This window comes from Mytilus trossulus, chromosome 1 (genome assembly GCF_036588685.1).
Source record: "Mytilus trossulus isolate FHL-02 chromosome 1, PNRI_Mtr1.1.1.hap1, whole genome shotgun sequence".
Classification (NCBI taxonomy): Eukaryota; Metazoa; Mollusca; class Bivalvia; order Mytilida; family Mytilidae; genus Mytilus; species Mytilus trossulus.
The window spans coordinates 92,324,810-92,342,186 of NC_086373.1; the positions used below are offsets into that span (position 1 = coordinate 92,324,810).

A 17,377-nucleotide genomic window follows, 5' to 3' on the forward strand; every position below is an offset into this window, starting at 1 on the left:
CTGTTTACCAAATAATGCAGTAATTTGCATTTTACAACTTTTACTGCTGCAAAGATGTACTTTTATGCATGCATTTGAACACATTTCATGTTCAACTAAAATCAATCTGTGTCAATACACGATGCATTGAAATTCAAATGACCCTATGCCAAACAAACACCAAGTTTCAATTCTGAATTCAAATTTCAAGTAATTACCATGTTCACACGGCTCTATCTCGTGCATCTGAAAAAAAAATCATTCAGTGATTATAACTCCTGAAGTCTCAAACAAATAGTGTACACAGCCCCTCTCATCAAAAACTCATTGTTACTGTCCACAATAAAGTTGCTAGCCAACCATTTTATGTCCAGGACAAAGTCGTTTTTGTATGTTTAAGTTGTGTGAAAGAGGGCTTTTCATGAATTTGATGTTTATTTGTATGACAGGTCACCTTAATTCTGTTTGTATTTAAATTTTGTAGCAGAAAATAGGTTTAAATTCATTCATCATTTGATTTAAATCGTGGGACGCTGACGTTATTCTTGTATTCATTTGTTTGTTCAGATTTTACTTACCTGCATTTATGGTTTCAGATTCATATCTTAGATTCTAAAACTCGGTCGACCGGAATTCCGAAAAGACTTCAGTGTATTGTAAAGGGATATTTCATTAAAAATTAGTTTCAATAAAATGAGAAAAGTAAACATATAAGGTGTCAGAGAATGTATTCATCTCAATGCTTGAGAAAGGTCCCATTGAAAAAAAATGTGTAAAGAAATATCACAATAGTATATTAAATTTATGATAAGTTATTATTTCTTCCTAGAATTTCACAGTATCAAGAGTATAATAAATCTGTGATATATAATATGGTAGAGACTATATTAATGCTTGTATTTCTTTCCTCTATGAAGAGGGATCTACTGAGGGGGTTATACGTTTCAGCAAGAAAGACATGTATTGTTGGTTTAAAGGAGAAACTTCCATTTGATTATTTATAATTTTAGTAGATCCAGGTCTAATTCTGGCCACAATAATTAAACGCCAAATTTTCAGCAACAAAAATGTATCATCATACTTGAACCTCAGTTTTGCTGAAATTGCTACGCTAAAAGTCAAATTTATTCCTTATGTTTGGGGTTTTTATTCATTGTATGAATGCATTTAGAGATATATAATATTTTAAAAAGTACAATGTTATATTTTAGAATTTTGCAAATATAGCAAATTTGTAAAAACATTTGGTAAAAAAGAAGTTCGGCTGGCCCGAAAATTTTTTTTGGGGCTAGTAGAAAAATTACTCTGCAGGCCCAAAATGCCAATTGGTAGCCCAATTATTTTACTCAAAGTTGGGGTGTGTTATGAATAAAAGTAATTACGATTTTGAGAATAATAATGTACTCGCCCAATGATTTATTTTTGGGTCAGTAACTATCTATCTTTTAACAGTTTCTAATCGTCCAATCAAGGTTTTGGTCGCATTTGGCGACCAGGCGACCGGCTGTGTCCTACACTGGAGTAACTATACAGCAATCAAACAATCACTTAAACATCATGAATATAGCCGTCTGTACTATTTTAAGATATTTTTGATGCTATATCTCTGGTTGACAGGTGTCTGCATGTTTAGAATACATCTTCCAGTTTGTGTGGTCGGCATATATCAAACAGAATGGGTCATTGTAAAATCTTGTATGTTTGTGTTTTGATAGATCAGTTATATTATAGTTTCTTTATTACAAAAAATATGGTATAATTTAACATATTAAATGTAAAATGTTGTCGTCCCTCATAATTTACATCTAAAAATAAGTATTGTTCTTAATAAGGTTGTTCTGGTTTAACATTAAAATGATAACAAGGATGGGGTATACTTGTTTAAGTCATCTGTTTCCTTACTATCTGTGCTGGTGGTCTGTCAGTCCCACTTTTCTTTTACATTTATTCAGCAGCTTCATATCATAACTTGCTTGCCATATACATACAGGTGTGGGTTCAGATTCCTCTGACTCCTAATTCTCAGGAGCTCCCCCATATCATCCAATCCTGAAACTACTCCTGATATATGGCACCAAGCTTCATCTGTTTGTACAGTGTGACACATTTTAGTTCCTTCAATGTTTTTCTTCCTATTAGCTGGAAACTTTGAGAGCAGGTGGCGGATCCAGGGGGAGGGTTACAGGGGTTGGAACCCTCCCTTTTTTTGGACGATCAATGCATTTGAATGGGGACATATAGTTGGAACCCCCCCTTTTTAAATGGCTGGATCTGCCCCTGGTATAAATGGTATGAAAAGCTCACAATACAACTTGTTCTTACTACATGTACATGTAACATGATTGCAGATTTAATGCTAGGTATAATATACCAAAGATACAAGGCTCTAAATCAATAATTTCTTTCTCCTTTCAGGTGACCATTTATTATACAAAGGACAGACTTCCTTACATGAATCACAGGAATCACCTACTAGTAAAGAACTTCCAACAAAGATTCAGAAACAGGAAAGATTAAAGGAAAGACAGGGATTGCCACAGACACTTAACTTTGATAAGGATAGGGAGTCCAAGTTTTTATCAAAGAGTCGATGTACAGGAACACAGACGTAAGATTTAAAAACTTTATTAAGTCTACTACTAGAAAAATTGTTAACAATGTGACACATGTATCTGATGTTACAATTATAGAAACTAAAGTATTTATTTGCTTTATTCTACAATACTTGTGACCATTTTTTTTTTATCTAAATCTGCTTATTATACTGATACCCGAATGCCTTCACAAGGCATAGTTTCATTATTTTACCCTGCAAGTTTCTTCAAATGAAAAGAAGGAGCAAGCAAATCACATTTATTTACTAAAAAACAAACAATGGTCTTTGGAAGTTATAAAACTGGCAAAGAAATGGTCATTTTAAAAAAAGAATCACTATGTGTATATATATTAACATGGATCGAGGATATTAAAAGTGTTTATAGCAATATTTAAGCAATTTCTTAATATAGGGCACCTTGTGTCATTGTCCATTTCATTCTGCCTTCCGGTCAATTCATAATCTTGTCTGGAGCACAGTCCCCGTACTGAGGGTTATAAATGTAATTAAACAAATAAGGACAATTGTTCAAGCGATTAAAGTACTCCAGTGAACGGTCAGTAACATATCTGTTTGGTCTGCCTGCGGACACTGTGACCAACATTTGTTTGCATTCAAAAACTTTTGTGGTTACATTTAAAATGCAAATCATATCCAGTGGCATACGTTTTAAAGGAGCTTAAAATGTGAAAAGTTTGTAACCATTAACAGAAGGATATACATCTTTAATTTATAAGATTTAAAATCAACCTATATATTTACAAGAAAATACAGATTTGATTTCAATGACTTTCATATATAGAATGTCACTAAGTCATTAAATGGTGAACGTATCTGCTGACCTTCAATTTGAATTAAACTTTGTTCAAGGAAAGTGAAAAATGCAAAATTCCTAAAATCTAGACCTGCAATGTTTATGAACTAAGTTGAAGAACATAATCTTAATTGATATTGATTAATTAATACTGGGTGGAGTTGATTATCTATCATGATACACCAAGGCAGTTGTATAACAATCTGTAATAGTAACATTGATGTCCCATCATAGAATGCCAAGTATTCCTATCATTTCTATGAGCAGACACATTACATGTACTTGGTTGTCAGCAGAATGTATGGTTATCAAGGGTGATACATTTTTGTTCTTAACAAATATCCGCTGGCTAAGACATTATTTAAAACTCTTTACCAAATGTTAGAAATTCTTATATATTCTTTTTAATTGCCCTTTTTTATTGAAGTAAGATGAATTTACAACCCATTAGTAATTGTTACAATTCTTTTGGGTTATAATTAGAACTGGCTTATTGTACAACACTAATGTTTCTAAATGCATATATATTTTTTTTAACAAAAAAACCCACTTCCAAAACATTTTTAATTCTGTAAATTTCTTTGTACCTTACAGACAGGTAACTTAACACCTGTAAAATTCTTGGAATAGTAGTCAAACTCCCATAATTTACATTTGCTCTAGTTGTCTCCCTTTTTAGACATTTTTAGTAGAACTTAAGACAAATCTGTTTAAACATTTATTGATATTCATAGAGTTGTATTGTTTAATTGCATATTAATCTACTTCATCTTTAAAAGAGATGCAGGGATTTACTTTTTCAAATAACCAGTTTATATTTATCAACTAAAATACTTGTCTTTTGTGATGTTTTATATATTGAGGCCCCCTGTTAGGTATATCTCTGTGATGAACAACTTTCTCCTTATGAGATCTTTGTTAGTTTACTGTCTCATTGACAATGTATTGCCAGACATTTTTTATCTCTATTTTACCTGCTAAAAGTAACAAAGTATTCAGTTATTATGCATTAAATAGCATAGACATAAGTACGTCAGTGGTTGCCAAATCATGTAATTATTGTCTGTTTATATAGACCTACATATATTGTAAAGAGTACATAAACATCGGCTTCATGTAGATGCAACACTCCATACTATGAGTCATGGCTGTACCGACAGCCTGTAAGACAGCCTGTAATCGCTGTGTGAAGTAATAATATTACATAATACAATCTTGTTTGATCTATTTTAGTTCAATTTTAATTAAACATAAGGAAAGTGAAAGTGACGTCAACTTGGAATAACACACTTTTAGACCACCACACAACCTAGAAAACAAACCACTGTCATTTTTATTTCTATAACAGAAATCTAATGTGAAAATATTTAAATGTAAAAAAAAAAATTCTAAACCTAAGCATTTTTTTACATAATTTTGGTTAACCACTCATGATATCTAACTCTTCTTTTTTCAATATTTCAATTCAAATTTATTAAAGTAGATAAAAGCAATAAGGTGTTTACTTAGATTTACGGGTACGTCAATTATATTCAGATCTTTCATAATTTGAAATATTGCTCATCAATCTCCAACTTGGCACAACTTAAAATTTGTATACAATTTTTAAATATTAAAGTAAAAAAAAATTAAACCACAAATAGTGTAATATTTGGTATTTGTTGCCAAAATTCTTCGTCTTTTACTACCTGTATGAATGGGAACCGATTTCTTGGAGATTTGCCATACCAATAAACAAGTGGGCGTCTCTTCACACACGAAATCCATTCAGCTAAAACATAAATTATGACAAAAAAGTAAATGACTCATTAAAGTTTATTGCACAACTATGCAAAAATATGTAAAAAATAGTAAGTTTTAATCTAGTAATTATATGATACCCTATCTTTAGATATCTGTATCATTAATGATTATCTTAACATGATCTTAACGTAGCAAATATGTGTTCCTAGAGATATACCTATATCTATTAATTATTTCTATTCCTGTCATCATTCCAGTTATAAAAAAAATCGTGCAACATTAGCATGATCTTAATGCTAGGAAAACAGTATTATTAAGACTACAACGTGCTGTTTTCTTTATATTTCATTTGTTTTTATTGTTGTATAAACCCTAGAAGGTACAATACAGTAAAATAGATATGGTATAATTGTCAATAAGACAACTCTCCACAAGAGACCAAATGACAGAAATTAACAACTATAGCCTATAGGTCACCATACAGCCTTCAACATTGATAAAAGGCCTTACCTAAGACTTTTCTGTCTTAATTCAAACATTTTGCCATATTCTCTAAAAAATCAGTAATTTTGTTACCAAATGAGAAAAGGTATTTGAACGAATACATTAAAAAGATGTGAAGGTTGAGATCTCAATGCCAGTTTTATCTTGGCCACACATTCATGTGCTTGTCCCAAGTCAAGAACCTTGTCATTGCTGTTGTCTTATTTAAGGTGGGGCAATATGATACAATTTTCCCATCCAATTTTTTTACCTATAATGAAAAATTTACATTGTGTGAAAACTAAGTTAGATATTGTTTGAGTAATTGAATGGAAAATCCTATCCTATCCTAGCACACTGTATGATTTTCCTGGGCAACAGTATCAAATTGGATTGAAAATTGGATGGAAAATCATTCTGTGAAAAAGCACCTGCCGGTTTATGTTACTGTCATAATATCTTAATTTTTTGTTATTTGTTGAATTTTGTATTATTCGAATCTAACTACTGTAAATTCAGAAATTATTGTGAGTTTTTTATTAATATGAATAATGCGACTGAGTGAGTATCGCAATAATAAGAACTTGCATTCTTATATCTGATACATATATATATATATCTGTATGCAGATTTTCCTGACATCCAATAATTAATCTCGTATTTTGTCCTTTTTACAAAAATCGCAATAATAAATGCACGCAATAATTTCTGAATTTACAGTAACTTTATCAAAATGTTTATAGACTCAGGAATATTTAGAAGTTGACATATTTATTGTGTCTTCACTGTTTTGTTTAAGACTAGATTACCCTTTAGATGTCCTTTGGTTATTTTTATAGTTTGGTTGCTGTCACACCTCTTTTTATTCTAATCTTTTCTAGTGGGAACATCGATTTATATCTGTTTTGCATTCTACATACTTTTAAATTTACTGGTATCTGATAATAAGTGTGTTATTTTTGCTTTAGATTCAAATGTTTTTGTTTTGTTTTACAGACAAATTTCAAGTGCCGACCCAGAGTTACCAATGTATTTAAATGGAGCAAGATCAGACCAACTGACAGTTGACCAGTATGCTGCTGCTCACCAAGCCATGCTTATACAAGCCAATCAGTTGATGCGAGAACGAGGCTCACCTCCAAGATATTCAAGCTTAGATTCTCATGACACTCCATTAAACTTATCATTATCAAATTCAACTTTAGCATCACAGAATTCCTTATATTCCACACATGTTCCAAGACCATCAGTTATTACATGTGCACCTAACGTAGTAGATAGAGGGCAGCAAAGTCTGTCGCCATCCATTTCACCTCAGTCTCTTCCAAGTCCCAGTCGGAGGGAAGTCAGAACAGGTAATTATTTTACTCTTTGGTGGGGTTGTTGTCCCTTTGACACATTCCCCATTTTCAATCTATTTTATTTGTATTATATATATTATCGTTAGTTAAAGAGAGTGGGAAGGTCAAATGGTGTCTCAGGCTGTTAAAAAATGAAGATGTGGTATATGATTGCCAATGAAACAACCTCATACCAAAGACAAAATGAAATAAAAGATTAATGCAAACATGTTTTATTTGCTTAAATATGCAAAAGTGATGAGAAACAAGTTAATCAAACTGATAAAGTCTTCTCCATTGAACAATTTATAACAATAGAATATTTATGAATTATGCATGCAAACAATACAATACATTATATATATTGGATATATGTAAATACAGATGATGTATGATGATGTGAATGGTCGTACACAATATACATATACATGCTCTTTATTGTGCTATATTATACAATTAGAAACCCCTTTGACTATTAAATAAATTTTTATACATTCTTAGAGAAGTTAACATCTAGCAGAGGTCTCCATATCATCCTCAGGAAATTCTAAACTTTGTTATGAATAGCATCTTCTATGCAGTACAAGTTTTTTTCAGGGAGGTTAGGGTCGATTGGGTGGGGGTACCTTATTTTTTCCACTGACTTCAGGTGCAGATTCTTTCATTACTATGCATTCATTTATTTTCATTGATATCAATTTTTGTGGATTGCTGAAAACTTGCATTTTTGTGAATATTTGATTTCATGGTTTTGGCAATCTCTGTACACAAAGCCTCTTGCAAATATGTTATTTGTTAACCATTTGAATCGGTGGTTCACCTAGGCCTGTACCCATGAAAAATCTATGAAGATATCTCCTTTCCCTAAATGGACAGAACTGTGACATTGAATAAATAAAACACTTACAAATATTGGTTGGACTGTACCGTAAGGAGTAAAGATAACTTAAAGTTTGCATTATACTCAAATTTGTTGTGTTAAGCCTAAGTCAAATATTAAACACAAAGATTAAACAGAAAATTCAGGTTACCTGGACAAGTAGGATTTAGATCCTCAAAAGATGTCATGATTTATGAAAAATTGTCTGTTTTGTAAACTAATTGTTAAATCAGTTTCACATATAATCACATGCATAGAAGACTTATGCAGCCAGCTTTTGTATAGCTTGTTTTACCCAATCACTGATTGTAAAAATCTGTTGGTGACCTACTTTTGCTTTTTTGTTTCATTTCATTTAATGCAAAAATTTTGTAGCATTTTCTTAAAAAAAATATAGGTCTTCTTGAAACATTGAAAGTAACTAAGAAAATGATTTTTAAATGATATCCCTGGCTGAATTTTTTCTCCCAAGTTTTATTCCATAAGGCAAACTATGTAACAGTTAAAAGACTGCCACAATGTGTGACTGTCCCTATTTAACTTAGCCTTTAAAATCTACGATAGGATATATCTATGAATGGGGTACCGAATATTGTCAACAAAGATAAACCCAATGGTGTCAAGTAGTAACTATGATAGTGTGAAACAATATGACAATGTTACTTAATCTAATCTGCCAAAAGAAGACTAATTGATGGTTCCATCCAAGGTTATACTCTTTACCTTTTGAATTACGGGAAAATTAACCAGTAAAAATCAATCATTTTAAACTGTAACAGATACTACGATTGGTACGGGTATATGATCAAAGCGCAACAGTTGAAGTCTGGTACCGACAATTTATTTTGATCAAGGGGTACAATGGTATAAAGATAACATCAATAGCTAAATTTAAATTGATTTAGTATCTTTTTAAGTGATAAACTGTATACTTGTAAGGATTGTACCCTGAACTGATATCTTATTTCTGCCTGTAAACAGTATTAAAATGTTTAAGATTAGTAACATAGTATTATTAAGGTATTTAGCTTAGTAGAACACACTCAGGTCACCTAAAGATGTGTCTACAGAACATAGTCAACTGCTAGCTTCTTTAATTGTAATTCACTCTACCTCATTGAAATTTTTCATAATCGGTCCTTCATTGTTCAGGCTGGTGGATTTTTTTTCTATTTTTTTTTTTTTTTAAGAATTGGAAGTGTTTTCTCTTCCTTTTTTTACTCAGTCATATTATTGGAGTTTCAGTTGGAATTCTCTTTTTTTCAATCAGTCATTTTACTTTTTTTGATATTATATGGGGAGAATATTCAAATATTAGAGACTTGATTACAATAGTTCAGGAATAAAACTGTCCTGTGGAGCTTTCAAAGTGTCCTTGTTTGAGTCATCCGATAATTCAAGGGATTGTAAAACATCCAGTTTACATGTTATGTTTGGATGTTTTACAAATCTTTACAAAAGAAATCTATATAAGTAAGATGTAATTCTGGTTAGTTTGCAAGTTGTGTAAATATGTTTCTCATATCAGTTTCCTTTGCAATTAAAAAAGGTCAATTTCAAATAAAATGTAAATAGAAGTATTAGTTGTTTAAGGGGTTGTACATATCAGGATGTATCTTGCATAGCAGTAAGTTCATATAAAAAATCATTCATTCAAAATAACTACATTTTTACTTCCAAAAACCAGAATTGCAGTAAAGGTATTTGTCTCATAAAGATGTTCAACAATGATTTTAAATGTTAAATTAAACAAAAGTTTATAACTACACATTGACAACAAGTAAAAAAAAAAAGGTTCACTTAGTATAGTTTAAAAAAAAAAAGCTATATCATTGCTTTAAATATATGTACACATGTCATATTCCTAATTATACAGATATTGCATCAACTAATTAAATAATTTCATATTACAAACAGTAGCTAATTGGACACAAAATATATTTATATTGTCAAAACTAGTTATAATTGCCTTTAACATGATAATGAGGTATAATTGAAAATTTTGGGCTTTAAAAGTCTCCGCATGGTCATGCATCCTTACCTTCCATTCTTTGCACTTTTTGACATATTTATCTCAAAGACAAATCTCCAATTGGAGACAAGTCTTACATTTTATTATGAAAACTTATTTTGGATTCATGAAATGAAAAGCCGCTATTAAATGAACAAAAAGGGTAGTACTTATCATATTATAGGCTACAGCTTTGTGGCAGATAGCGCCATCCGTCTGTCTGTGGTCCGACTAATGACCATAATTTTCCAAATAAAAACAGTTACAAAGAAAGGCAACTAGTGCCTAACAACCATATAATTTGTGTTCCACACAGGAGTTGAAGTAGGATTAGAGCTTTGATTTTTCTGAATCATTGCTCTTGTTTAGGTGATTTGACAGTCTTTAATCTTTTAATAAATTGATTCACTACATAGGATGCTGTAACATTGCTATATTTAATAGATTTATTCAAATTATTGAAAAGGTGTCATTGATAAATAAGGTTTTGACTAGATTAAAAAAATGTAAAGTTGATCTGCTTGGCTCACATCCTACATTGTAAGTGAAGCATGTGTTTCAGTGGTTGCTTTAAGTGATCTCTCTTTTTTCTCTCTCCATGTAATGAATTTGGTATTCAGATAGCTCTATGATAGTCTATGTTCAATTTATTCACAACTTTTCTGGACTACAGGAAATTTAAAGCTTGTTATATTGTGAAGATAACTGTCTATTTGCAAAGACTGCATATTGACCTGTAGATATTATTTGGGTTCTTCCCCCCTGCTCCAAATGGTACTGGTAGTGGTATATACCTTTGATCCATCTTAAATACATTTTTTCATATTTTTTTCTACCACTACAAATCATAGCGTCTTCATATTTGGTACGTGACACATTAGGCAACACACTTTTTTAAAGGTTAAACAATAAATGAAATAAGAGAAAAGAAAAAGCATTCATCATAGCTAAGTGGTATTTGGTGCAAACGTTACTTTTTGTACTCTAATGCAAATGCTAAAATTTTCTGCATAATGCATCTTGTCAAAACAAATTGTCACTTAATTCTCAAGTTATGTATCAGGTACTAATTCCCATTATACTTTCTGGATTATAGTCCAAATAACTGACATTAGTGATTATTATTTATGTCATGAAAAAGATTAATAAATATGCTTTTAACAGATTTTTGTAATAGATCTACATTTTTATGTCAGTTTGAAACATGTTTTTATTACATAATATTAAGAAAAAAGACTGTTCTCTGGCTTAATTTATTAGAACATTTTATTTTGATAATTAATAGAATGTACTATAAATTTTGTTAGTCATATGAAAATATTTTCAATCGGTTATGAAATTTATTTTTTTAAGAGGCGTTTTTTTCTTGAAATAAACCCAAGATAATGTTGACATAGACTTAAGGTGTCACAATATTGACCTTGTACTGTCATATATTTAAAGTAGCTTACTTAATGCTACAATTACTTTAAAACAAAGTTAGTCGTACTGATTTACCCTTTAATAACTTTAAAATACTGCCTTTAATGGACCACAGCTTTTGTAAATAGTTGAAACCAAAGTATTTAAGCAATTGTTTGGATTTTAAATGGGTTTTTCTGTAATCGCTTGCAGTGCCTTAATGCCTTGGCTAACATCCTCCCATTATTTCAATATTGATACTGTTTTAATATGTTTTATTGAAATAACCCTACTTTTTAAAACTAAAAATGTTGTGTTGTTGAAACTCATTAATAAATTTCAAGTTCCATAATTCTATAAATAATAGTATCAAATGCATAATGGCTTGTTCATGTTTGAATATTTCTAATTTTACATTAAGATTCTTTTAGTTTGTCGATCATTCTTAAAATTTATATTCAGACTTTTTCAAAATAGAAATAATTATGTAGTTTTTTTCCCTGGTAACAAGTGCAAAAAGGACAATGATATTGTATAATCTGCATGTCAAATTATGATGTAAACTTGTATTTGTGGGAAACCTCAGTACACCACTGCAAACCACTTAATAGAAAACAAAATAATACACTGAATAGCATGCAATGATGTTATATAATAGATCATATAAATGCATCTAATTGTGATTGCATATACATTACAAAAATTGCTGACATAAAACATTCTATTTCCCTGTTTAAATGCATTTGGCGAACAATGTGAAATATATATAGCCCCCTAAATTCTCCCTAATGAACTGAAAAATGTTATGACTAGTCTTACTTCATAAAACAAGACAGTTAGATTTTAAACTTAATATTCTTTTTTGAAAACTAAGTAGACTTGATGCCTCATTCATTGAAATTCAAATCATTATTTAATTCATGAGCTATGTCACACCCAACATTTAACTACTGTAAAATCAAGATATAGAATTACGTATTCATTCAAATTGGCCCTTGCAATTAAAACAGTTCCTATATGCATGTCAGTGAGCGCATAAACTTGTCATGTTGAAAAAAAAACAAAAAACATTTCAAGATGTGAAACAAGATCATTGCTTGGACAACCAAAATAATAATATCAGGTTTCTTAAGCATGTTTCAATCAATTACAGTCTAAAAAGGTAATTCGTACTTTATGCAAATTAATTTTTCTTTCTTTCAGAATTATGTGATCCTGCCATAGAAGAACATTTTAGAAGGTCATTGGGACGGGACTACTCAGACTTCGTATCTTCCAAATCTTCTCCAAAGACACCAAGTTTACCATCTCCCTCTGGCCCCCCTCCACAGCTTCCCTCTCCTCCTGTAGAGAATAAAACACAGATAGCTACAAATGTTTCAATAACAGGTAAGTTTTACTAATAGACAACTTTCCAGTTTGATGCATTTCCGTTTAAAACTCTGGTTTTAGTGAGCATCAGCTCGTGTGTTTCGTTTAGGGGCGTGATCACTTCAGTTCCAATGCTGATCAAGTGGTTTGAAAACTATAATGCTATTTTACACGACTTATTCAGCAAATTAAATTCTCATAATTGACAATCAGCACTGCTGTCATTAGGGAATTGTGATTAAGTACTTACAAAACAAACATTATTTCTAGTTTATCCTGCACAATGACTATAACTAAGACGCTTGATGAACATTAATAGTGCAGGGATACAGGCGATCCCCTCTATCTGGTAAATGACCTCATAAAGGCTTGCATAATTGACAAGTTTTTTCCGATGACAGATGAACTTGAAAGAGGTCTATTGCTTTTGATATTAGCTCACCTGATAGAAATGGTTCTTTACTGCCTTTCTAGCTTTACACAATGTTGCCTTAGTCCACAACCTACCTTTTGCATTCAGTTAGTTTTTGAATGTAAGCGGAACTTCATGAAATAGTACATGATTATAATTTCTGCTTTGAAACTTTAAAAACGATTATGAACAAACCTGACGTAAAATAGTACATATGCTGGTAGGTTGAGTTGATATTGTGTATTATTACCAGGTGAGCAATACAGCTGCTTTAGCCTGCTTTTTTTTCTAATAAGTTAGACTAGATTTAAACCAGCCTTTACATATTTCAAGTGAGAGCCAAAAATTAATAAAATTGTATTTTTTAAAGCCATGGATAGAAAGCTTAGGAAGCTAAAATTTTATTTGCCAATTTTTAAGTAGTACATGTACAATGAATAATTGAATGGAAATGTCATACAAGAAGGTAAAACATTGTTTAAGAACATAAAATTCATAACAGTGACATGCCTTACGGGTCTTAGTGACAGATCATAAATATGAAAACATAACGCCTACACTCTAGATTATAATTCTTACAGGAAAAATATGTAAAAATAACTTTTTATGGTCAAAAAGATAAATCTGGAATTTATCCTTGTCCTGTTTGTTATTAAAAATATTCTCCTTTTCTGTAATGAAATGTACAAAAGGTATATTTTAAAAATACGTCCACCAGCTGAGTAACATAAAAACTTCTTATACTGTGCATCTCATTTGTACTATTCTTTTGAAATGAAATAATTTTCATGTTTTTACACAAAAATATATAAATGAAAATATAATTTTATATATTTAGTTTATCGGAATAATATTTCTGGATTACCTTCATCAAGATCTCTAAGACCCAAATATTCTAAAGCAAAAGATGTATATAAATACCTGAATATGTTAGGAGATAAAAGGACCAAAAGGAACTTAAAAAGTTTGGCCACATAAATCCAAGGTCAGCAGGGCACTTTTATACAAAATACTTCAAGTGTCCGAAATTTTATTTTCTTAAAAGTAGATCAGTCTGACAGACTTGTACAAGTAGTAAAATTTATAAGTACATGTACTGTGGATTCATTAATTTTCATGGGTACTAATTTTTGTGGATTATAGAAATCTTACATGTTTGTGGGTCTTTTACTTCATGGTTTTGCAGAAATGTGCATACAATCCTTTGGAAAGTCTGTTAAAAACTTTTAATTTTGAGGTTCAATTGTACCCACGAAATCCACAAAACTGGTATCATTCAAATTATAATGAATCAACAGTACTAATATATAGTATAGAGATGAGACAGTCCCAGTGAAGCCTTTACTTAAAACAATATGTGTCTGCAAAAATATTTTAACACGTCTTATTTGTCTTGTAGGTTCTGTGGATGATCATTTTGCTAAATCCCTTGGAAACAGTACATGGACTGCACTGAAAGCCAAAAAAGATCCAGTCAATGAACTGTTCACAGGCTCAGTGGATGATCACTTTGCCAAAGCTCTAGGAGGAGATACATGGCTAAGAATTAAAGCTGAAAAAGAAAACGGACATTGTACAAGCTTATCACAGCAAAGACATGACTCTTCCCTATTGTCTACTCAACATTAATATTGTTTTATGTGTTCACTCAAGTGTGGATGACCATGAAAAATATGTCACTGCCGTACAGTTACTAAATGTTATGTTTGCTACGTTTCTGATCTCAACGCTCATGACACAATTCAGAACATAAATTTAGGTGCAACCTTGTAATGTTATTTTCTCAATGTAAAATATTTGCTCATAGTTTCTGATAGAAAGTAACACAACTAAGACAGTTATTAAATTCATTTTGGGTTAATCTCAAAGATCATTTTTTTATTAGAATAATATTTTCTTGCCAACAAAAAGTAAAATAGTTTTTGTTTTTTTTATATTTATAGTACATTGTATATATATATAATGAGGGTAGTTTTAATAAACCTATCACTTATCAACAGCATGTTATCTGGCATTTAAAATTTAAAAGAAAAACATTCACCACTTGAAGATTATTTTTTAGCATTTTGGATCTCAATTTTGTGAATGAATTTCTTACATTCATTGAGAAATTTAAATTGCAGTTTTTTTTTTTTTTGCAGGCCATAAACACGTCATAAAAAAAAGTTTGACATTGAAAAATTGTCTTGTAAAAAGACATTATGTTTTTACACTAGTGTTTGATGTTCTAAATGCAAATTTAACTTAACAAGATGCTTTATAGCAAAATGTATTAATTACATGAATGAAAACATTGATGTGGCTCAGATGATTCTAATTGACATGACAACAAAACAAGTTGGGTGGAGGAGTTTTGTGTTGATAATGTTGTCATATAATTAATTCTTTTATTGTGTAAACTTTATGGCATAAGTTTTGTCTTGCTGAACTTACAATTGTTAGGTAAGCAAGTTGAACACAATTATTTTCCTGTGTTTTATGTAAATTGCTCAAGGTCATTTAAATGTCAAGGTCAAATTTTAAGTTAATTTACAAAAATGAAATCCATAGCCTCCATGTGATTGCGGTTTTAATCTTCTGAAAAATGAATTTTTGATCAACTTTAAACTTTTGACATAAACATCAGAAATAATTTATCAGCAAATTGACAAATTGAATTGACTTGTTTATAAATCTGTCGATATATAGTACACAATTTTTCATTTGACCTTTTAAAGATTGTCATATTTATTTCAACATTACCTAGAGCTACTTGTTCCCACAGTGGTGTATAAAACAATATTAGTGTCAGCTGGAAAGATTCTGGTTGCGGCTATGAGAATGAACTAACAATGGAAAACATTCCTGATTTGCAGGTTTTATTGTTTGTTATCGGGAGGAGAAAGAATAAAATGTTGAGCAGCATATTGAGTGAAAATGTTAATGTGAATGGAAGAAATATAGTGGACATTTTGTGCAAATTTTCTTTTTTTTAAATGCGGGTTTTGAAATGGCAATGTTTCTTGTCATATGCTTGTTTTGTATATTGTAAATTTGTGTTGTTTATAAGACTATAGAAATGGTCATTATATGTTTCATTGTTTGAAGTGTCATTTTGAAATATCTTTGGGAAAAGTATTGTGTAAATGTATATAAAAATATATATATATTGGTATTTTCTAAACATTTGCAAAATATTTTGTTTTTTTATCATCAATTGAGTTCAATTTATATGATTTTCCCCATTCTTTATCGTGACATTGTCTCACATTTGTTTTACATTCTTGAGCTTAACATGATATCAGTTTTTTTCATATTGATGCTCGTGGTTAAAGATGTACATTTCATTCATTGTAAATAATTTATGTCAGACATTTCAACAAGGTTTTTTTCATTGTTATGTTGTAAAGAGTTATATTAAAAGTAAGTGATAATAAAAATAATTCAAATTTCTTTTTTCTATATTGACCTAATTATATATAACTGACCTTAAAACGTCTCAATTATATGATTTAAAGATATAAGAAGATGTGGTATGAGTGCCAATAAAACAACTCTCCATCCAAGTCACAATTTGTAAAACTAAACCATTACAGGTCAAAAAGGTCTTCAACACAGAGCCTGGGCTCACACCAAACAGCAAGCTATAAAGGGTCCCAAATATGACTAGTATAAAACCATTCAAATAGGAAAACCAACTATTTTATCTATATAAAAAAACGAGAGATTAGAAACACTTAAGAACCACATTACTATGTATACTTTTTAATTGAGATAATAAGTAAACAAATTTTCTGTAAATTGAGTTTGAGTTTAAAACTTTGATTCAAAGCTGACAGATATTCTTAGGTGTTTCTAAAAACTAAGAATCAAGATTCTTTCAGCATTTCCCCAAGTACAAAGAGAGGCAAAATCTCTTTGAACATTCAAACTCATAAGTAGATAACAAACTGAAAGCGCCATGGCTAAAAAAAGAAAAAGACAAACAGTACACAAAACGTAGAAAACTTAGCAACACAATCCTCACCAAAAATTCGGGGGAGATCTCAGGTGCTCTGTAAGGGTAAGCAGTAAGCAGATCCTGCTCCACATGTGCCACCAGTCGATAAAGCATTGAATATTAAAGAGCTGTGTGCACTGTAAATCATTAGAAAATAAAACTTACAGTTTTATTAACTTACAGTTTTATTAACTTACCAATTATTATGTCACTGGTAATAAACTTTTTAATTAAATGAATAACCATTACATTTTCAATTAAAAGCATTAACCTTTATGCAAATTACATGTACCTTGACATGTGTTTATACAATGCACATATACAATCTCCAATTGTTTTAAATTATACTATCCCTTTGATGTGATGAT

The 17,377-nt window shown here is 30.6% G+C and overlaps 1 protein-coding gene across 2 annotated transcripts in view; it reads left to right on the plus strand.

Annotated features, from left to right (window-relative positions):
• The window catches only part of LOC134690745 (transcription cofactor vestigial-like protein 4), a 35,017-nt gene extending 18,058 nt beyond the window's left edge, over window positions 1–16,959 (plus strand). For both annotated transcript variants that reach the window (XM_063550809.1, XM_063550802.1), the window contains exons 2-5: window positions 2,395–2,587; window positions 6,612–6,970; window positions 12,451–12,636; window positions 14,430–16,959. In XM_063550809.1, coding sequence (XP_063406879.1) covers window positions 2,395–2,587; window positions 6,612–6,970; window positions 12,451–12,636; window positions 14,430–14,659 — 968 coding nt within the window. In that variant the 3' untranslated portion in view covers window positions 14,660–16,959. The remainder of the gene's footprint in view (window positions 1–2,394; window positions 2,588–6,611; window positions 6,971–12,450; window positions 12,637–14,429) is intronic.
• Window positions 16,960–17,377: the final 418 nt, after the last annotated feature.